At 45.5% G+C, this 14,122-nt stretch overlaps 1 protein-coding gene across 1 annotated transcript in view; it reads right to left on the bottom strand.

Annotated features, from left to right (window-relative positions):
- The window catches only part of SLC6A5 (solute carrier family 6 member 5), a 64,022-nt gene extending 50,119 nt beyond the window's left edge, over nt 1-13,903 (bottom strand). Inside the window, exons 1-5 of the mRNA XM_081834849.1 lie at nt 13,846-13,903; nt 11,862-12,359; nt 7,079-7,223; nt 3,194-3,325; nt 1,557-1,730 (exon numbers count right to left, since the gene is read on the bottom strand). Of these exons, the coding sequence (XP_081690975.1) occupies nt 1,557-1,730; nt 3,194-3,325; nt 7,079-7,223; nt 11,862-12,359; nt 13,846-13,848 (952 nt within the window). The 5' untranslated portion in view covers nt 13,849-13,903. The remainder of the gene's footprint in view (nt 1-1,556; nt 1,731-3,193; nt 3,326-7,078; nt 7,224-11,861; nt 12,360-13,845) is intronic.
- Nucleotides 13,904-14,122: the final 219 nt, after the last annotated feature.

Here is a 14,122-nt window from a genome sequence, read left to right as displayed (position 1 = left end):
CTTCTGAGCAATCCTGGGTATCTTTCCCAAAGAAAAAAAGACAGGATAGTAAAGTTTTCATAAACAACTAAATGGAAATATGGAAGTCATATGATGGAAATATGTCAGACTATGTGACCAAAGCCACACTTTGGAATCTTGAACCTTAATCCAAATTGTTGGGGGCCAAAATGTCCCCCCACTTTTCATTGTGCAACTCACATGTAGACCTACAGGTCACAAATTTCATAAATGTCATACATATTTCAGCCAGTTTCCACTTACTGTTTTTCTCAAAAACACAATGCACTCTGCGGAATATGCTGCATCTGTTTTATTCCTATTTGTGAGTGAATCCCGCACGTCCCCAGTGCACAATGGTATATCCTGTTTGAGGCTTTGCATGAAATCTAGTTAGCCTTGTTTGCAAGTATTAATGTCACCCAAATAGAAGACTGAAAGTAAGAAGTGTTTATCAGAACAATCTCTGGTAAACCATGGCCTGATCTATAGAAGTGGAAGATGCATGCAATAAATCTTACTGATTCAATTTCAGCTCTGGGTCAAGGAGGCTGGAATTCTTGACATACTTTCCTGTGAGTAATCCCCACTGAACACAGTGAGACTAATTTCTGAGTAAGCATTGGAATGCACCACTAATTAGATCTATTTAGTGCTGCTGCTGCTGCTGCTGCTGCTGCTTCCAATAAATTAGTTCTGCAATTAATTTTATTTTTTTTATGATTGACTTCATGGGACTGGCAGAGATGACCGGCAGAATTCGTGACCAGGGGAAAGAGGCAGTGGAAGAAGACTGGAAGAAATTTAAAATATATCTTAAAAACTGTTGTAAAATTGAGGAGTGTTAAGATGTCAAGGGGTAAGAAGCAGAGAACTACAGCTGTAATTAACAAATTTATGGGAATTTAATGAAGGGAACTAAATGGATAAATTGACTAAAGTCGATTGAAAGAAGTTACAAGAAAATAAGATTATGAATTTATTTATGTTTGATTTGTTTATGTTTGTTTGTATTTTGTGATGTGTTTGTTCTTTAATTATGTGTTTTAAAAACTGAATAAAAATTATTATTAAAAAAAAATATATTTTTTTTAAAGGATAATCCTGCTTCCCAGAAATACTGTACTCCCAAATCAGTTTTCAAAAAAAGCAGTAAAATTGACAGGCATGTGCTGGGTAATATCACTACATTCTCTGTTTGTGGAGCACTGTAGTCCTGACTGGGTGAGCTGAATTGTGGAAAATTAATGTAAATATGATTTTGCCTTGAGTTGGACTCAATTGGCCCTTTGGGTTCCTTTCTTCTATGGTTTACAGTATATTGTGAAGTTACTATGGCACTATGTTGGCAGAATCAATAAGCAGATAAGGAAGTCTAAATGAAGGTGTGAAAAGTTGGTGTAATTGCAGAATTCATTTTTACTACATTTACAATAGAGACATACTTGAGAATACTCATTGCTCTATATTTTAAGGCAGAATGGTCAGATATACAGATTTGAGTGTACAGAATGGTCATATATACAGATTTGAAGGGAAAGCATACTCTAACTTACCTAATAAAAGTTTGTTTTTATCTCTACAATCCGGCGTGTTCCATGGATTGTTACACGAAGCCCAAGGTAACACTTGTACAAGGGATGCAAAAAGGTAGAAAAGTGTGTAGCACAATATAATATTATAATATATGGCTATTAGGACAGAGATAATCAGCATAGCAATGCCACAGCCTGAAAAAAAAGAGAGGATCAAGGATCAGGGAAGATCACAATTTAAACTACTAAAAATACATGGGCTTGTATCCAACTAGTTCATACACAGAGTAGAGTGAAATAAATTAATGGACCTAAACTTGCCACATCCCATAATTTGTATGGGTTTACTCTGAGTAGGGCTAACATCAAATATAATCCAGAGTGAACTAAAGGATAACATTCAGGCTGCCTAGTCATATACAACATGAACACATTTTAGTTTAAATAGCATCTTATTTTTCAGGCGTTTTTTTTTTACTGAAAATAGTTCAACATGCCATGCAGCTCAAGCCTATCTATTTTTAAGTCCCACTGAATTCAGCTTGGCTTTCTCCCAAGTAAATGTTGTGCTGGAATGTAATTCATAGTGGTTAACAGAATATTTTTGTCTTGGCACAAAATCCATCTCGGGCTGCCATATAACAGGGCAGTGGAGCTGTCACCCCATTCTTGAAGACCACATGTGATTTATTACGCTATGGGATCTACATTTAAAGGATCAAAAATAAATGCTTTCTACATTAATATCAGCACTCTTGCGTCTACAAAAATAATATTTCCATTATCTTCATTGATCTTGGATTGAATCTTTCTATGTTCCAAAGTAATATCTAATTCTGCATCATGGGATTATAATGATAAGTCATCACTCAGTAAAGTCTCTTTTTTTAATGCTTTTAAAATACACTGTTTTGTTGCAATTCCCTAAGAGTGACAGAAGAGCCTGCTGGCTCAAGCCATCTAGCTCAGAATCCTGTTTTCACAGGGGACAATCAGATGCGTAAAATGCGTACCTTCAAGCAGGACCTGTACACCAGAGCACTCCATCCTGCATTTTCCAGCAACTGGTATTCAGGAAAAACATACTGCCTCTGACCATGGAAGCAGAGCAGAGCCATCAGGCAAGTAACCATTGATAGCCTAATGCCCTCACCAATTTGTCCAATTATCTTTCAAAGCTTCTTCTCATTTCATGTCAATACATTTGTCACCACCACACCAGCCAACATGAACCTTGAAACAGCTCTCCCCAGTGCTGCCTATACAAGGGGAGTGGGAAAGTACCATGCGGCATGGTATGTGCGAGATATTTAGCACTGAAGGGGAGTGCTATTTTCTTATGAGACGTACGTGACACTATAAAAGTGATGCAGCCGTGGAATGCTCTCCTCCTGCTGGGAAGTGCAGCATGGATCCACTAAAGCAGAAAAGTGCTGCATTACTACTACATCAGTCATTGCAAGGTCACCTCAAGGTCAAAGTCAGACTGCAGCGCATCAGCCACTGTTCTCGTAGCAGTGCCACACAGAGGAGAACCCATGTCATCTCTCTTGCTTTGAACTGAAGGAAAACCATGATCTCCAAGTTAAAAAGACACACACACACACCCCATGCACACAAAATGCCACAGGACAAGGCATTGTTTCTGCTCAGCTCACCTTGTAAGGCAGGGATGGCTTTCCAAACAGACACAGGTCCCTGACTAGCAAACTGCCCCAGAGAAACCTCCAGGAAGAAGATGGGGATCCCAGCCAGAGCCAACATTGTCAAATAGGGAATAAGAAATGCACCTAGTGGAAGAAGAGAATACAGATCTCAGGGACAGCATGGGTGGGAAAGGGCACAGCCCTGACATTTTGTAGCTGTTCTATTTTGTGCATTGCAAAAGCACTTTACAACCCTTCCCCCCCAAACCCCTGCAGAGCAATACCAAACTTTTTGAAACTAATGTATTTCCTGTTTAGAAACCCTTTGCGGAGATGCTTTGTCGGCGGAAAGCAGGGCTCTCTCCCTTGGGAAAGCTTTGCATGTTGGTCAGATTGGCAGAAGGTATTTTCATGCCCCATAAAACCCACAGTTATAATTACCAGGGCATATTAAAACAAAATTAGGCTGATCCTAACAATCCTTATTTTGAAGGTAAAGAAAGCAGGCTAAAGAAAACACATTGGTGCCCACTCCTAATATCTACCCAGAAGCAGCCCCACTGAACTCTGTAAGGGTTACTAAGACTGCATCCACGAGACTTCCAGTTCAAGGGGAAATCCTGTGTATACAGATGGTTGTAAACCCTATTAGATTTAGTGGAACTTAATTTCCTGGCAAATACGTGCCAGATCTCAGCCTGTGCAGGGCTGTTCCCCCTTCTAGCCACCTCGACAAAACCTGCCTTGTTCAGTTCAACCGCTCCTGACCCGCCTTCTCCTTGGGGCATATTATGGATTTGCTTCTGCACCGTGTCAAACAAGGCTGACTGTTCGGAGTGGAAATGGCTGCCAGACTTGCTGCAGGTGGTGCAGCTAATTCAATTACTACTCATAATTTCTCTCATCATCACCTACAACTGCGTCTCAGGGCTTCCTGGAGTGTGTCCTGGGGAGGGAAGTCAGCGTTGTTTTTAAGAGGGGCGGGTGAGGGGGGTGGGGATTGCGCTGGAAACAGCCGGCTCCTAATTTCAAATTTTAAAATAAATCACGTTGGGATGGCATTTATGCATTTGACAATGAAGTCTTCCAAGCAACTGTGTTCGTTACTTGTATAAAATCTAGCCCGCAGCCGCTGCTGTTGACTCACATTAGGAGGGAAGCTCAGCAAACCTGGACTCCCCACGCTGAGACTGCTGTTCAGAATTCTGTTGTGAAATCGAAATCAGGAGAGCTTTGCAATGATGCCAAAAAGACAAATTATTTGCACTGGACCAGGGACTGCGCCTGCGCAAACTTGAGACGCAGCTCCTTAATCTGCTTGTTCTGTTACCCATATTTGGGAGAGATCCTCAATGAACTCGGTAGAATATATTTCTGGGTATACTGGCTTCGGATTAGGTACAATAAGTGCGTCTATGTGGTTTCTTTCGATCCCACTGAATTGGGAGTAAATTTACTGAGATCCCAAAGCAAATGTGTTCAGGATTTCAGCCCCAACCCGAATTCAGCAACAGTTTGGCTAAATGGCATGTTGGGTAAATCACGTGTATGGAATAATGGTGATTGATTAATATATATATCGGGTATTGATAAAAAATACACCCTGGAAACTTTGAGGTTTAGAATAATCAGAGTAGAGTCCCCCACCACCACCGTTTGAAATTGAATCATAATAAACAACCATTTCTTGTAGATTTGGAGACAACCACATGTTTTTGTTTTATGTGAAGTTGAAAGTTTTCTCCAAACCCGTACAATCCTGTGATTTCACTCAAAACAGAAAAAGCTCGGCGGTTGGAGCATCTGCTTCGTATGCAGAGGTCCCACGTTCAAGCCTCGGCATCTCCAGGTGGGGCTGGGAGGAAACCCCGCCTGAACTCCTGGGTTGCTGCTGCCAGTCAGTGTAGACAATACTGAGTTAGATAGGCCAATGGTTTAGACTCAGTATGTGGCAGCTTCCTATCTTCCTAAGAAAGGTGACTTTTGTGGTGTTGGGTGTACTGACTACACCGAGACATACAAACGAGAAAAATATGTTAACATGCAGTGTTCAGCAGAAGGTGAGGAATTGCCGTTTAGGCTTAGTCCAATTAATCAGAGCGGGAAAAATATGTGCACTTTTTCGCTCATGAAATTCTAATATCTGCAAGGCTGGTCTTGTTCTCTCTGTATGTAATATACGGGTTGGAAAGGAAATCGCCAAACTCCGATAGTAATTAAAGCAACGTCGAGATTAATGGCAATAATGCACTATAAGAAAGCTGGATTGTTTTAAATGCACATTCTACTATTTTCGTTTGTGATTGTGAGAGGTATGTTACATCTCTTTCATTTCTGAACGGGTGGGGGAATCATTTTGTTTTAGGCGTTGTCTAATTCTAATAAATGAAATTTTTTTATCTTTGTGGTTTCCCAGTTTGGATGTTGCCCCCCCCCCTTTTACTGTGGTCACAACTGGTGGGAAAATATTTCCAAATTAGGGTTTGTTTGTTTTCTATAAAGCAAGAAGGTTCGGTGGACAGGACTGGTAACAATTCTCACGCAGTTTTTCAGGGCTTGATTGACGTATCAACTATATTTTATTTTATTTTTCAGAGAGGTCGGTAGAAAGCTTTACTGTCTCTTCACTTTCCAGACTCTAGTCCCTAATCCGTTGCCTGTTTATTTTGAAGTTCCCAAAAGAAGGAAGAAAAGCTGTTTGGGGGAGGACAATTTGGAGGGAACAAATAGTCGGAAGGGAAAGGGCTAAGGCAACAGACACTTCTCCGCCCCCTCCGCTCAAATTGGCAGCCCCCCCCCCTTGATGCATTTCAGTTTAAAGGGGGCGTCGGGAGACCTTGCACCTCTAGCATGCAGTTTGGGCCCCAAAGGGTCCCATTAGTTCAAGAGGGCTGGTTTCTGAATGACTGCGTCGAATTGCAACCATGATCATCTGCATGCAGACTCTTTCCGAAGGATTTGCTGCGAAAATCTGCTCTCGCTTGCTTTGCTCTTTGAAATGATTGCCTCGCTCCCTTTACTTCGAGGTAGTCACCCCGAAACATTTGGAAGAATAAAAGGTTGGGAGATCTCCAACGCTTGTTTACTCAGAAGCAAGTCTCTCTAAGCTCTGCTGGGTGCACAGCTGGAAGATCGCAGCCGATCCTAAGCATGCATATTTGGAAGCAGATGTCAACGTTTCAAAAGAGATCCATCCAGGACTCATTCAGTCCTTTTATGTTTTGTTTATGTATACTGTACATTCTGTTAGGTTTCGCCAAGGTCAGTTTCAGCAGTGGCGGCGGCGGAGCTTCACTGCAGACCTTAAACCAAACGATTTGCTTTTAACTGATAACATAGAATCGCACACTTCTTGTCGTCCGCATCGGGTGGAATAAAGACCTTACTTCGGGTCACTAATGCGGATTAGAATTTACTTCACCCGCAAACATGCCTTGAAGTCTATTTTGTTCATTTTTCACGCAACGCAGATTATAGGATAGGGGCGTGATATGGAGTGCTTAATGGGTACTTCTAACATAAGGTGAAGTAACCTTTCCTATGAACACCAAGATCAAGAGTTAGTCACGCTTTTAAACCCAGGGGCATCGATTTCTCTGGCTGCTCGGGTTTTCTAGAGCAGGGCTTGCGGGTTTCCGACGATGGACAGCTTCTGACCCCGCCCCCTGCCCCGCCCCTTTCCCCTCGCCATCAGCAGCACCCACCCCTTTGCTTCTAAGGCACTGGCTGAAAGCCCGATCCAGAAACCAGAGGGAGTGGGGAAGCTCGAATTTAAGCTGACTGAGGAAGCAGTTTACGTTCAAGCTCAGCGCTCCGTTTAACCCGGCTGGTGGATCAAAGGCCCCAGCGTTACCCCTTTCTGAGCTGCAGGGTGAAAAAAGAGAGGAAAATCCATACCTCCCCCATTCTTAAAGGCCAGGTACGGGAACCTCCAGACATTGCCCAGCCCTACTGCATAACCCACCATGGAGAGGATGAAGTCCAGCTTGCTAGACCAGTTTCCCCGGGCTTTATTTTCGTCCCCTTCATCCTCCTCCTCCGGCTGGAGGGAGACAGAAACAAAAACACAATTACATCGACGCGATAGGACACAACGAGTTCATATGCGGAATGTCTGAGCTGCCATCCCTAAGCAAACTGTACCGCAGTAGTTGCAGTAGTAATTGGTTTGATAATTATATACATAATAACAGATTATTATTATTATTATTATTTATTATTATTATTATTCAGTCCATACCATAAACATAAACTGCAGCGTTAACGTCTATTGGAGCAAGAAAATACAGAGGTCTTATGTTTAGGAGACCCTTGAGAGCTACAGCATTTAATCATGGCGTGGGGAAAGAATGAACTGAAAATGTCCTCTAGGAAAGTTAGAGGTGATTCACTCCCACAGGTACTTCGCTGGGAATCTTAGGACTCGCTGATCTGCAGTTGGCTCTGTCACAAAACAAGAGAAAGCCCCAGGCACTTTGAAGTCCCATTGGCAGAGTTATGTATGTGTTTAAATCTCTCCTTGTTGAAATCGATGAGAGCTTCACAGTGACTTCTGATCACGTCCTCCTCCGAGTTTGAGGTCATAAGAAGATCCCTGGCCAGCTTCCCTGCCTGCACCCCCCCCCCCGAGTGAATGTGGAAGGCAAACTCCAGTGGTATTTGGAGCAAACATGGCCTGGCGCGCATCATCACCCTTTTAATGGGGGCAGGAATGGGAAGAAGTTTAGAACAAAAGCGGAAGACCTGACAGTGCCTAAGGCGAGACCGAGATGCGCCGAGGGACCCACTTCAAGGCTTCATGTGGCTGAGTTAAGCAGTAAGCGATTGGGAGAGGCGAGCTGGCGCCGTAATGACTCGCGCCGGCTGTCTGCTGCGCACAGCGCTTTGGGGAGCATTTGCCCGGGGCGCGTGAACTGTCCCCCTGGTCGTTTGCCATCCCTCAACCCCCAGTTACCACACGGTCCATTCTCCCTCCAGTCACTGCTTAGGGAAAGAAGAGCAGCGAGGCGGGAATGGGGCTGTGTGTGTGTGTGTGAGAGAGAGAGAGAGGCGCTTGAACTTACTGAAGAGCTAAAGAAAGCGGGAAAAGAGGCCTCTGGCGAGGAGAAGCGCCGGTTTGGAGCTGGTCTGGCGCCACACAGCTTCAGTCATACACAGGGACGACGCTTCGGTGGAGGAGGGGCTCGGCCGAGGGGAGGAGGCGAAGCATTTTTCGGGGGGAATGTCCTCCTGAAGGCACTGGCGACGCTACCAGACCCAACTCGGGGCTTGGTGAACCCCAACGGGAGCGCGAGGGGATGGAAGTTCAGCCTAGCTAAACTCGCCACACACACGCACGCGCGCCGCTGGGGAGGGTCCCGAAGTCCTCAGAAAAGTCTGTCGTGAGGAGAAGGAGGAGGAGGAGATTCAGGCTTCCTCAGCTTCGCTGGGCTACAGCAGCAACCGCGTCATGACGCACGACCTGCGCGCTGGCCTTTGGTTTGACCCGCCAGGGCTGAGTGGCCGCCATTGTCTTCTTCCAGGCCTACGCCGCCCCAGGGCCTTGGATGTCCCCTGTCCGCAAGGCACAGTCCCTCTGTCACTGAAGGGCTGGCAGTTTCCCTTTCTGGACGACTAGGCAACTCCTCAGGGCCGAGGCGAGGGATTTTCGCCCCCGTTAAATACTGGGAGGTGGGGCTGCTTCCCTAAAGTGATGGCCATTTGCCATTCAAATACTGTGCGTGCACCGTGTCATGTGATCGATTACCTCCCCCCTCGCCAATATTTTGTTCAAATGGGCGCCCTTGAGCCCAGCGGTTCATCGGGACTGCGGGGAGAAAGGATGAAGGTTCTCTTCCCCACGGACCCGATCCTGCCCCGTCCCATGAACACAACACCCGCGCCCGGCTTGGCAGATACAGCGTGATCAAAGCGGTGCGCCGATTATCGAAATAAAATAGATCAGATGTAATAAAAGTTGCGGCCCTGAAATGTAAACTCCGCCGCGACTGAGGGCGAATGATTCCTTGGCTTGAGCTTAACTGGAGCCAGTGTGGTGTAGTGTAGTGTAGTGGTTAGAGCAGTGTTTCCCAACCTTTTTTGGGAAAAAAAGCATCTCTAAAATCTTGATTACCCCTCCCATATAATTCTTATTATTCAAAAAGTGAACTCCTATTCACGTGGAGGAAGCCATTAACTTGGTCTAAACATTCTCGAATTGCCCCCCCCCCTAAAAATCAAATTGCCTCCCTGTGGAGCGTGTGCCCCATGTTGGGAACCACGGGGTTAGAGCGTCCGGCTTCGATCTGGGAGACCTGGCTTCGAATCCCCGACCTTGGGCCGAACATTATCGCTCCAAACTAACCTCACAGTGTTGCTGTGTAAGGAGAAAATAGAGAGGGAAAGAAGCAATATACACCAACTTGAGGTGCTTGGAGGAAAAGCGGAAGATAAATTTAATTTTAAAAGTGTACTAACTCAGTTCCTTTTTTCTTTAGTTGGACACCAGTTTGCATTGTAGGGAGGGCAAAGAGGACACTGTGTCAAACTGTAGATTATCCGGAAACGGATTAAAATACCCAGTTTCTCGTGGGTAGCAGGAATCAAATCGCAAGAATAAACAAAAAATGCACCGCGGGGACTGAATCTTCAGATTTGCTCGCTGCTTAGGCAACGTGGTCCACCACACGCAGCTGAGCCCACAAATGAACCATCTCGATCTAACTCAGCGGAATTTCTGAAAGTTAACCCAATGTAGTTCTTCTGCGCCCTGACACTTAGATCGTTTTAAATCGTAGTGATGAAACTTAATTGTGCTAAGTGGGCGGATATATCTGTCCTTCACTCGAGAGCATGTGATAACGGCATTCTGAAAAGTGAGCACATTTGCGTTTGATAGCTTCTCACGCTTCAACCGTAACCTTCGCTGGTTATAATGTGCAGTCGAATCCGGTTTTGCAAACCACAATAATGTCCATGGCCTTAACTGCACATCTTAAGCCCACGGGGAGCCAACCACATAATCTGATGTCTTTGCACTTGTACTGCTCACGAGGGAGCAGTAGTGTGCTGTCCTCACGACCAGAAAAGCAGTCAAACGGACACCTTAACCGAGACTATAGATGCGCTGATGCGGATTGTGTGTATGCGGACGGGAGGGCGCATCAGTGCCTTCAGAGCAGAGAAAGACAGCGCTGCCTCTAGCCGTGGACTCCTCTGTTTCTTAGCAGAGGCCACTGTCTTGCCAGGGTACCAGGTGCGCGCTTTCACCAGCCCGGCCCCCTTTCTACATCACACCGCAGTGCCCGGGACTTGCTCACTGACCCCGACTGACGATTGAACTGTCTGAGATGGAGTGATTGATCACAGAGCCCGGGCCCGGTGGGGCTTCGAGCAGAGGGCCTGCTACGGTTGGCTCTTTGCTTGGGTGGTTTTTTTGTTGTTCGCTTTGATTGCCTTCCCCGTTTGCTCGACAGGCAAGAGCGCTCCCCAAGGGTCCCTTTTGGACAGCGGCGCTGGGGACGCTCAGAGCCGGGAAGGAAGAGTGAACTTTGGGAAACTGGAGTCGCAGCTACAACTGCTCTCTAAGGGGGAGGGGGACTCTTCTCGCGCACGTGCCAGAGAAAGAGATAGGGTTAATTAGGTTAATCAGCTATGAATAGCGCTCAGACAAAGCGGTGCAAGGTAATGAGTATTTTTCGATTGGAGGTGGCAGGTCCCGCCGCAGCAAACGACAAGAGGCCAATGGGACTTAATCCTTTTTTGTTATGGTTTCTCTCTGCCAAGCTAGCGAGAGATACATAATCACAGAAGTAGATGGAAATATGCATACGCCCGTGTGTATTATAATTGTCATTGCCCACCAAAACCTTAAGAATGGGTCGGCTAAGAAATCAATAAATACTCATATTTGTTTGCTTTTGCGTGTCAGTTTCCCTCCCAGACTCAGGCGAATACTGAATGACTTTTTGCGCAGTTGAGTGGAAGGAAATATGTGTGCGTTGAACAGGGTAGTTACGCAGAGTCAGTCTCGGGATGTTTACTTGGAAGTAAGTCCAGCCTGTTCAATAGACTTACTCCCAGGTAAGCAACAGCGAAACATTTTAGCTACTCTCTATTTCGCCTTATAGATCGATTTCCCTTTTCGCGCTCCAGTGTCCAATAATGGCCACATTTTATGATCTGTTGGAGGAGATCCACTTCCCTTCTCCTAATTGTTGCCTGAGCCCCGGGAAGGAGAGAGAAGAGTTATTTCGAGTCTATGTGCTTAAGAGAGAAGAATAACTAGATCATCATTAAAACAAAACAAATTCCTTCCAGTAGCACCTTAAAGACCAACTAAGTCCATCTTTAAGGTGCTACTGGAAGGAATTTGTTTTGTTTTGACTATGGCAGACCAACACGGCTACCTATCTGTAACTAGATCATCATTGTCATCATTTCCAGACCCTCGTTTTCCTTCTTTCTACTGCACGCAGGAGGAGGATTACTTTCAAGATCGCTCACTGCGAAGCCTAAATCTGATTTAGTATACCCGAAATTTCTATTAGGGATGCATTCTGCGTGGAAAGTGGCATTGGTGGACATCCGCCTACGTTCAAACCACTTGTGTTAGATCCGAAAAGGCGTGGGGTGGGGGAAGAGAAGAGAGACAGAGAGAAATAGAAGGCAGTAACAGGGGGAAACGACTTACCTCAGTGACCGCACGGCCAGGGAGAACAGACGTGATCCCATCTGTGCCCAAGACCACGGTGCTCTGGCTCATGTTCACCCAAGCGCCCTTGGCATTGTTTTGCTCCAGTGTGCTCTTACCAATACTTTGATTAGCTTCCCCGTCTGTGCTTTGCAACGGGGGGATTTTGCAAGGGGCAATGTGGGCCTGGAGGGTGTTCCCTGCGCTGGGGGCGTTCTTGAGAGGGAAAGGGTCTATAGAGTCTTGCACTGGGGCGAGTTTGCAGATGCCAACTTTGGTCCTCTCGGAATCATTTGCCTTGGCTTCGTCGGGTGGCAAAGTTTTGTTGTCGCTGGAGAGAGCGGTGGCGACTTTGGTCAGCTGGGACGGGACTTGGGACGGCAGGTTCTGCGGGTGCTCCGTCTCGGGGCTGTTCCTTATCATCCCGGCGCTTTCCAGTGGCCCAGAGGCGGCTGACTCGGGGCTGTTCACCAGCTGTTTGCTCATCTCCTTTTGACTGGCGTAATCCTGAAAGAGCAGAGGCACATTGAAAAGAGGGAAGCAAAAGCGGTCCTGCCACAGGACAAGGGGCCCGTCCCTGACATACAGTGTTTGTATTGTGGTTGCACTGCTAAAGATAATCGCGAAGGCGTCGCAGCAGATTCGGTTTAGGCAGCCCTCCCCTCGCTAATCTTCATACTGTAAGCTAGAACTGCATTGGCGCCCTCAGATTCCAGTATTAGATAGATGAAATATCCCTTCCAGCTCTCTGCTTGCAAACCTCCTTGATTTTCTCATCACGACTGTCGGATGCTCTTTTCTCCTAGCACCACTGTAGAAAGATTCTTTAATTTTACGCCCCATTTCCTTTCTGTCATTCAGCAATGCACACTAGCTTTGGATTGGGGGGGGGGGTCGGCATTCTGCCTTCGATGGGGCTAGCGAGACATAGCGGAACTCAATAATATTGGTTCCTATATTCCCCCAGTAATGATTTTTCTCAATAATTTAGTCTAATGGTGGAAAAAAGAAAAGGCCTGCAAGAAGCGTTAAAGGCACATTATCTATTACAACAAATGCTAAACTGTATTTTCTGAAATTCCAATCCTCAGCATGTTACTCAGAAGTAAATGGGATTTATTTCTCATTCAGCACAGGAAAATCCAGAGGTTTATTTTTTAGGCCGCAATTCTATACTATACTATACTATTACTATACTATACTATACTTGGGAGGAAGTCTCAGTTAACACAAAATGGCTGAGTCGGCATGTATAGTATTGCATTGCTAATATTTAAGACGTCTGTACTGTACCAGTATTAAATATTGGCCACATTCTTCCAGCCTGTGTTTTAACTTTTTACATCTCTTTTTACATCTCTTAATCCTTTTGAAGGTGTGTGTTATAATAAACAACGGTGCTAACTAAAATCACACAACTTTAGAAAGTCACATTTTGCTGCCCTTAAGAGAATAACCCATGCGACTCTGAAAAGCAAACATGTAGGCAGTTTCTTGTCCGCATTTGGATTTCAGAATCGAGAACCCTCAAAACGCGCATAATTAATAACTGCAGCTTCAGAACTTCAGTAAAGAAAGCAAATTTTACTCTTGCACTGAAATACACCCACATTTTTGCATGTCCTCCCCACTTTTCCTCCCCACTGCCGCTTTAGTGTATAGAGGAATGCGGAACGCTCTCTACACAGGAATGTGGACGTTCAGGACCCTGGACAGCGCCAACGCCTCCACTCGTCCCCTCCCCACTGCAGTCGACACTTTCCCAAGTCTAAAAGTGCGCTGCTTATGTATGTTCCACTGAGAAGCATCCTCCACTTTGTACAGTGGGGCTCACTTTCAAGGAAGTGTATTCAGGGATGCAGGCTGAACCACATCCCCAAACTTAATTTGCAGCCACTTTTCATTTTAAGAGTAAAATACAATTTCCCCCCAGCCTAAACATTCCCAAAAGAAACAGAAAAGAGAGGGGGAAACCCAGAGCACCATCACTTACCATGTCTAAAGTAGCATCAGATAGAACCCGCAGAGGTAAAAACAGCAGCACAGGCAAAATGGGTAGACTGGGTTTTGCTCCGGCAAGACCAAAGCTTTCTATACCTCCGTGGGAAAGACTGGGTTTGCGTCAGTGCATAGCAAGGTGCCCTTCGTATGACATTTTCTTGATAATACGAGCTTGATAAATCATTACCCTTGGATTCGGATTTTAAAGGGACAACAAGAAGCCTGCGCGCCGGCTCGCTGTCACTCAGGCAGCGGTTGGGATTACGTGT

The sequence above is a fragment of the Podarcis erhardii genome (assembly GCF_964252035.2).
Source record: "Podarcis erhardii genome assembly, chromosome: 1".
Classification (NCBI taxonomy): domain Eukaryota; kingdom Metazoa; phylum Chordata; class Lepidosauria; order Squamata; family Lacertidae; genus Podarcis; species Podarcis erhardii.
This window is presented reverse-complemented; position numbering and strand designations above follow the sequence as displayed.